Here is an 8,512-nt window from a genome sequence, read left to right on the forward strand (position 1 = left end):
TCCTTATGGCCCTTCTCTGGACCCTTTCCAGCCTGTCCACATCATTTTTGTATAGCGGAGACCAAAACTGAACACAGTACTCAAAAGTGTGGTCTGACCAGTGCTGAGTGGTATGATGACTTCTTTATCTCCGCTGGTAATGCCCTTGTTAATGCAGCCCAGCATCCTGTTTGCTTTCTTTGCTGTTGCAGCGCACTGCTCACTCCTGCTGGGCCTTATGTCCTTCAGGACCCGCAGGTCCCTCTCTGCAGGGCTGCTCTCCAGCCCGGTGGATCCCAGTCTGAGCTGCATTCTTGTGTTGTGTATTCCCAGATCTTAGACTTGTCCCCATTGAACTTCATAACGTTCCTGCTCAAGGCTCACAGACTGAGACTAGGACAGGGAGGGTTCATTCAGCATTTATGGTCGTGGGGAAAAACCAGAGTAGACTTGGAATGAAAACATAAATTTAATTTACCACCACCCATTATCAACTAAATCAGAGTAGGATAGTGAGGGACATAAATAAATACAACCAGATCTTAAATACACTCCCCACCCCTCCCTTCTTCCCAGCTTCCTCTTCCTCCCCAGCAGTGCAGGGTGGGGCAGAGGGTGAAGGGTGCGGTCTGTCCATTATTCAATTCTTCCTTCCCAGGAAGAGAACTCTTCACAGACTCCCCCAGATGCCATGTGGTGTTCACCCTCATCCTCCTCCATGTCAGTCCTTCCCACCAGTGTGAGACTCACCCACAAGTTGCAGTGTCCTCCGCTCCAATGTGGCTCCTCCTCAGAGTCACAGTTTGCTTCAGGTGCATCCTCTGCTCCTGTGTGGTCTCTGTCTCCCCCACTGCATGGGTTTCTCCACATGCTGCTGAATCCTGGACGTTCTCACCATCATCGATCTTCTCCATTTGCAAGCTCTCATCACCCTGCCATCTCCCTCACCATGGAGCTCCAGGAAAACACTCTGCTCCTGTGCCTTTCTTCCCCTCTTCCTCACTGACCATGTATTTTGCACTCTTCCCACCTCCCCCTCCTCCAGACAAACAACTCCCCAACACAAAAGACAGAACAAGGACAAAGAGACGTAGAAACAAAAAAAAAAAGGGACCAAGAGGCTGACCCCAAAGGTTTCGTCTCTTAAATACATTTATCACAGTGGTGCTGACTGGCCTGGCCTTGGCCCAGAGGTGAGTTTGACTTTAACTGGACTTGGGAAGCCTCTGCAAGTTTTGTAAAGAGCCATTCCTCACCCTGCTACAAAAAAAACCAACCACCAGACACAAACCCATCACACCTCTGTAACCTGTCCAACTGGTGACTTTGGGAATTGCGGTGGATCATACTCTGCTCATCTATGTCTAACTAGCAGAAGTAGAATTTCTTTCAGTCACTGTGGATTCATATACTCCCACTGCAGTACTACTCTTTCTAATGACGATATAGCACTGTACTTGCTACTTGAAGATGCTGCAGAATGTGTATGTGTGGCCGAGATTCACCTTTCCCCAAATAGAAGAGGATCTACAATTTTGGAGAGGCAAAGTTCAGATGTGGGGAAAAAAAATAGGATCTGGATGTCCAGTGACCTCTGAATAGGAATGATTTGGAGACTAAAGACTTATTTGGAATGACTGATGGCTTTGAGACTGATATCTCCCTTGAAGTGTTCAAGGCCAGGCTGGATGGGGCTTTGAGCAATGTGGTCTAGTGGGAGTAGTCCCTGCCCCATGGCAAGGGCATTGGAACTAGATGATCTTTAAGGCCCTTTCCAAGCCAAACTATTCTCTGATCTCATGATCTCTCTGAAATGTCTTCTGTTTTTAAGGTTTACCATTCATGGCTGCAAAATAGCTGACACTGGCATATTTGCAAAAAGGAAAGGATCTGTTTAACAAGTTCTTATGCAACCTACAAATGAACCTATGAGAAAAATGGCAATTCTGCCAAACTTCAAGGAATCATGCATGACTAGACATTCAGGCATTCCCATCTCTGTTTAGAAATGTTTGAACAAGTTATTGTAATACTTGTTTATTTAACACAGGCTTGTGTGAGTCTGTCACTGTTGCTGTATCAGTCACTCTCGGATAATTCCCACCTTTTGCAGCTTTCTGTGGACATCATTATGTCCTTAGAACCTGATTGTGAACACTAATTTCATAAGAACAAGCTGAAGGAGACTGTCTGCATGCAAATATTCCTGACTAGCATATCCGTTGCTTGTGTTGCCTGAAAACTGCTGATGTCAAGTCAAACCTTTGTTTTAATAATAAAAATTATTCCTCAAAACTGCCAACGTGGGCAAGGCCTTTGGTAACAGCAAATATGTTAGTTCAGCCTAGACAAACACAAATAAAAACTGTAGTTGTACTCAAGTGCAATTTATTCAAGATTGGTTACCTTTTTGTCTCAGAGGTAACGCTCGAGTTACAGCAGCAAAGAGCCTCAAACTGTCTTACACCTTCTCCTCTCCTCTCTCAACCCCTTCCCAGGAACTCGATAAAGGAACTTTTCACATTGCAAGTCCAAGAGATTCATTACATTCCTCTTAGTGTTCTGTATGTACCAAAATAAATTATTTACGTCAGTCATAATGGTCTCCACAGCTTTTGAAACAAAGAGCACCAGTGTAAAGCTGGGATAACCTTAATGCAGTTGGTCATGGAAGCACTTGGGTGCAACCTGATTCAGCACTAGTGTCCTAACACACAGTGCATAGACTGGACTCACGATAGTCAGTTAAGTACATGACACATCAGGGCGAGCAATATAATATAGCTTAATAGTATAATAGTATAATACTATAATAGTATAATATTATAATAGTATAAATAGTACAATAGTATAACAGTATTGTAGCGGACAGACACACAAACGTTTGCCTTAAACATTTCTTGTCATTTTTACAAATGCCCAGCTTGGTCAAAAAACTTGTGGCAAACTGGTAAGTGCCAAATTGAATGTAGTAGAGGGAATCTGATAAACAGATGCCTGGAACAGCACTGGTGCTGAATATATGCATGAGATCAGGAATCCTGTGGAGGCAGGATGGCCTCGTCTTGTTAGTGGCCCCAGCTATCTGCTATACCCGTCCACTGGAGATTTCTGCAACACAGCACAACTCTTGAGAAGCCGAGACAAATCCTTTTCTCTCCAATTCAGGCCTCCAGACAGTCTGAGACACTGTGGAGCAGGGCTGATATATATCCAAAATGACTGTACAGTGTATATATCTGAAGCATCGATATCAAAGGAAGATCTAAGTCACTGATTTAAGGGGCTAGATACATATACAGCGCCTGGGCATAGAGCATGATGATGTATAAATAGTGGAGTCGACCAAGTAGGCATACTCAGAGTGATTGTGTACCTGGAACCTGGAAAAACACATGAAGAAAACTTTGATTACTAAACATTTTCTAGTACTGAGCCAAATAATTTAGCCTGCTGTAAAACAAATTATTCAGGTCATAAATGCTCTGGAGAGCAAGACAAGTGGAACTGCTGTTTGAGAGGCCTGATGCAGAACTGTTGTAGCCCACACATTTTCTTACATAAACAGGGGGAAAACCTGGCTTGTCTGCAGGTTGTGACAAACACACAAAAGCAGGTATGATTTTTCTTATGAAGCTACTTAATCCACCTGAAGATGATTATTCCCTCATACCTGTCACTTCGTTCTCTTTCATCCCTAAAAAGTGTATGTGCATTTGCTAGATACTGTGTATTTCAGGAAGACAAACATGAAGGATCACACCAGAGATCTGAAAAGAGACTGAAACGTCTATACTATGTACTGAAAAATATGCATAAAGTAAATAGGGATGATCAATAACATTATCTTGATGTGTTTGAGCTACCATAAAACCACTTCTTCAATCAAGGACTTCTCTATATTGACACTGCTGGAGTTAGTTCAGTAGTAACTGCAAAAAATTAATTTTCAAAGTCTTACTTACAAATCACAAGAAAAAAAAAATATCCTGACAGAAATAACATGGTGCTACACTTGCTTAAGTACATGGTAGCCAATCACAATGAACTTACAAGTTCACCTCCAAGCGAACACCATTCTCCCAGTAGAAGTTTTCACCTTTCTTGCGCAATCCAATCCAGTACTTATCTCTTTTCAAATGCTTAATGAAGGAATGCTAAAAAACAAAACAAAAAAAGCATTACTGTTTTTTTGCCAGCATGAGCTCTCACAATGGGAAGGAAACTCTTCCTGAGTCTTTTGAGGACTAGTTTATCACCCTGTCATCTAGAACATTTTCATAAAAATTGCACTGAGAGTTAAGAGCCTAATTCTGCTTTTGAACAAATCTTTATAGTATCATAAACTTCAGTGAAGATACTAAATTCTATACCCTTGAAAATTATTACTGTTCACTAAACACAAAATTATGCTAACAGTATGTATTGGTTGTGTCTGTCTATAGACATTTATCGATCTCTACACAGAAACACAGAATACCAGGTTGGAAGGCATCTCAAGGATCATTTGGTCCAACCTTTCTTGGATATACAGAGTTTGGTCTAAATAGGCTGGTACATGCAGGTATTTCCTGCATTTCACATGGGCATATGGGATCTCTTCCCTGCACCGATTATTACTTAAGGAATTTAAAGTGTTTTTTTATCTGTGGGTGCACAGATAAAAAGAGTAGAAGACAGTTCACCACTTCAGAAGTGTGCAACAATCACTGTCAAACACGGCAAAGAATGATGGAAGATAACAGCAACAGCACTTGCGATGGGTTAGTATCACACAACTCCCTGCAGTAAGCTACCTATCGCCTGACTCAGTGAACTTAAAAATGAAGTAAGTATTAGCTGTCAGCATGGACACTAATGGGCATGGAAAGAGAGCACCCTTATACTCCTCCTGGCAACTTCAATTCAATATGTTTCAGAAGAAACCATCTCCGTACAGTCCCACTGCCAATTCTGCAGTTTTTGGTGACCCTTCTTCTGGTGTCAGCCAGTGCTGGAGACCAGACAACACACACCACCAAGCACCAACCTGGCCCAGTAAAGTCAACGTCAATGTTCCGGTGCTTTACTTTCCAAGGTTGTGTCTAATTTGGAGGTATAAGGGTTTTAAGCAGCAGATTCAATAACAATGATTTCGACCTAGGCAGCAATCAGCTCAGTATCACAGGCACCGAATTAGAAGCAAGAATCTTAGATGCGTAAGGAAGAGAGACACTTAGAAACTTGGTAAGAGGTGATTGCTCCCTGGGCAGCAACGCAGGAGCTTGTGGACAGGGGACAAGCTGGCAAGCACGGTTGAGGCTATTGGCAAAGAAATGGGTCTGATGATGGGATGCAATGAAAGACCACACGCAGTAAGGGACTCCTACATGAAGTTAAGAATTAGGCCCTGCATCTTTCTCATTATTGAAATTCTTGTTGCCGTAAAAATATTTATTAGCTCACATCAAATTCAGGTGTGACTTAATTCGTGTAATTTCACTGATGTTTGCTCCATTTCAGCCTTTTGACCTCCACTCAACAATCACTGTAACAAGAAAGGTCAAATGTTGATCAGTCTAAAAACTAACTTTCTGATGAAACTAGTTTCTCATTGACAATATTCAATAGACAGTAGATTTGTAAAAGCATACTAGAAAGTATTAGTAACACGCAGCAGCAAGATGTCACTAGCATTCACTGACTCAGTGCAACTGGAACATAATACAGGCAAATGAAAGTATTTTAACAAACATTATTGTTTAAAGGATAAGTATTTAATGCAAAAGAAAAAAATAATGAAAGCTTTGTCAAGGAAAGAGAGAGATACAGAACTTGGTTCTGTTTTGCTGTTGTTTTCTTTTTTTTTTTTTTACATTACCATTTCTTCCCATCCGTCAAAAACGGCTAGCAAGGATTGATTCTTAGCGCAGAAGATCTGACAAGACGTCCAGTTTTCCTCCTCCTCTGAGATGAAATAACATTTCCTTTTATAACCTAACCATTCACTGGGGCATGGATCAGGAGTTTTTCCGTGGTGAGATGTCTTACCTATTATCACAAAGGAAAAGAGAGAACAAAATTTCTACCCGGTAAACATCCATCAGCATAACTCAACTTAAAATGTAGATTTTTTTGAAAGTCAGTGCCACACTAGATGCCAGAAGAGAAGCCAAAGGAAGGGTAAGGGTCCTAACCTTCCTTGCCTTTCAGGTACAGTCTTCAGCTGAGAAACTTGAGGGGTGAGGGCTGAAGCCTAATTATTACAATCAGTAGAAAATAAGTAGGGTTTGGAAAAACACTCCTGAATTTTAGAGAATTAGAGGCATTGAAAATTTATACTCAACAGATTTTAAATCCAGTAATAGGCTAATAAACCTCATACTGTTAATTTACCAATTGAATTCATTTTAAGTAATGAAGTTGCTTGAATATCTACAGCCAGTGAAGTATTTCATGAAGAGAAGTCGCTTTGATTTTGTATGAGATGTTTAAGTGGTTGATGAGTCTATGTGAAGGTAAGTAAATCAGGTGTTGATATGACACTAATGAAATTTGCCTGTTAATGAAGAGGTAAAAGTTGTTGTTGTTGTTGTTATTATTATTATTTGGAGATAATGGTTTGGAGAATGGTTCATTGGAGTTGTTTCTCAGCATGTTTTGATGCCATGTCTTCACCTTCTTTCTGTCACAGTAGCTCTGTGAGGGTGACAGGACATGTTTTGTTTCAGTGCCAAGTTTAATTTCTTGCAATGGAGAGAATTAATTTACATTTACTTTGGTTTCTATTTTCCAAGCAAAAATAATCTGCTCCGATTGTTACTGAATGGTTACAGTCACCTTTTCTATGCAGCATGGTGTCTTTTGTAACACACCCAAGCTTACACAGTGTATAAAGTGTATTTCCTGGATCATCCTGATGGGATTAAATCCAGACCTCCTGTACCCAAAGTGCATTTATCCACTGCTTAAGGTTCGAGATTACTAATATTGAAATGAAAGTAACTGGCTGTTATGCAAGTAGAGGGTCTTGCAAGAAGTGAATTGATCTCCAAGACTGCAGCCTGCTGGTGCCACACTTGCTCTTTTCCCTTCTAATCAGCTACTCTCCTTGCTATATATAATTGGAGACCCCTTAGCAAGGGCCCTGTGAGCACTGCCCTCATCCCCTCCAAGAAAATGTGACTGATTGATTCTGTTTAAACAAAAGCTTAAGATAGGGAAGGAAAATCAACAGGGACAGATGTAAATACCGTCCTCCATTTGTTTCTGGCGCTGGGACGAGCTGCGCGGCTCCGGCGGGGAATCTTCTCCGACCCGCTGCTGGCCCCAGGCGGGTCCCCCGGTGGTGGCCGGTCGGTGGCGCCGGTGGTGGTGGGAAGGCGGCTCCTGGGGCAGACGGGGACTCGCCGGAGAGGAAAAACTTGCACGTGTTAGCGCCTGTTTGCTGACACGTGGCCAGTGTATTTGTACAAAATCAGGGATTACTGGACCCACCGTAGCTGATACAACTGGAAAAGACTAAGACTGAGTGCAACCTTCAGTTGTATTATATTCATCCATCTCCTGTTTAATTAGTGCAAGCTGGAGGAAGTTGGTCTAGAATTTGTAAAGTGTACACAATTGTATTTTAAATACAAAATGATGAGCAAGTATCATTCTTTTTATTTCTTCCTTTGAAAAAAGATCTGTCTAAATTACTACAGCTGGAGCCATGCCTTGATGACTGGCTGTGCTACCAGAAGAAGTGTTACTGTGATTCAGGAGCCGAGGCAGATTGGCATTACAGTCAGGAGGCCTGCTCTCATTATGGAGCTTCTCTTGCAGTGATTGACAGTCACCAGGAGCTGGTAAGGTGTTCAGCACCTTTAATTTGGTGCTCTGTCTGCTACCCTAACCGTTTCTGTAACTCCATCACTTCTTCCATGTATACCTTGAAACTCAGCAGAGTTGTTTGTGTGAGTGGGTACCTATGGACTTTTTCAGTGCAGAAATTCTGTTGTTAACTGTAGAGGGTATTCCAGAAATTTAAAAGGTCAACTATGTATAAATTAAAACTGATTTCTGAAAGAATATAAAATTGGAGTTGTGACTCCTAATTAAAAATGAAGAAGGTGTGGGGGTTTTTTGTTTGGTTGGTTTTTTTGGGTTGTGTTTGTGGTTTGTTGTTTGGGGTGGTTTTAACTGAAAATTTATGTGTGCATTTTAAGTGAGGCAATTTAGCCTGACCTCTCCCCTCACACCCTCTTGATGTTCATTGCCTCTCCAGGGTACCAAGAGTACAGTCAACAGCAATTCCCACAGTACATATAACTCTAAACTAATTTTGAGTTTACAGACCACTGGTGCACATCTATGTGTTTTATCTTCTTGATGCTCTGTAAGGACACAGTTCTTTTAAAAGGGTGCTTTCTTCCTCATAACAAATGATTTAGTGACCAACTGAGTGTTGCTAGTTCTGTGCAAAATAGTAAATAGCTCTGTTTCCACAAAAAGGAAAGTCTGGCTGTGGTTATATGATGCTGGGACCAATGGCACTGAAAATAACCCGGTT

General features: G+C 41.5%; 1 protein-coding gene across 1 annotated transcript; it reads right to left on the bottom strand.

Moving 5' to 3' along the window:
• Positions 1-3,265: 3,265 nt before the first annotated feature.
• On the bottom strand, positions 3,266-7,347 carry LOC104272699 (C-type lectin domain family 2 member L-like; the record flags this gene model as incomplete). The annotated part of the gene is made up of 4 exons (XM_009867766.1): positions 3,266-3,362; positions 4,033-4,136; positions 5,840-6,009; positions 7,212-7,347. Coding segments are annotated over 4 exons (507 nt in total), but the record flags the coding sequence as incomplete, so codon positions are not given.
• Between the last annotated feature and the right edge of the window lie 1,165 nt (positions 7,348-8,512).

Source organism: Apaloderma vittatum, unplaced genomic scaffold (genome assembly GCF_000703405.1).
Source record: "Apaloderma vittatum isolate BGI_N311 unplaced genomic scaffold, ASM70340v1 scaffold334, whole genome shotgun sequence".
Lineage (NCBI taxonomy): Eukaryota > Metazoa > Chordata > Aves > Trogoniformes > Trogonidae > Apaloderma > Apaloderma vittatum.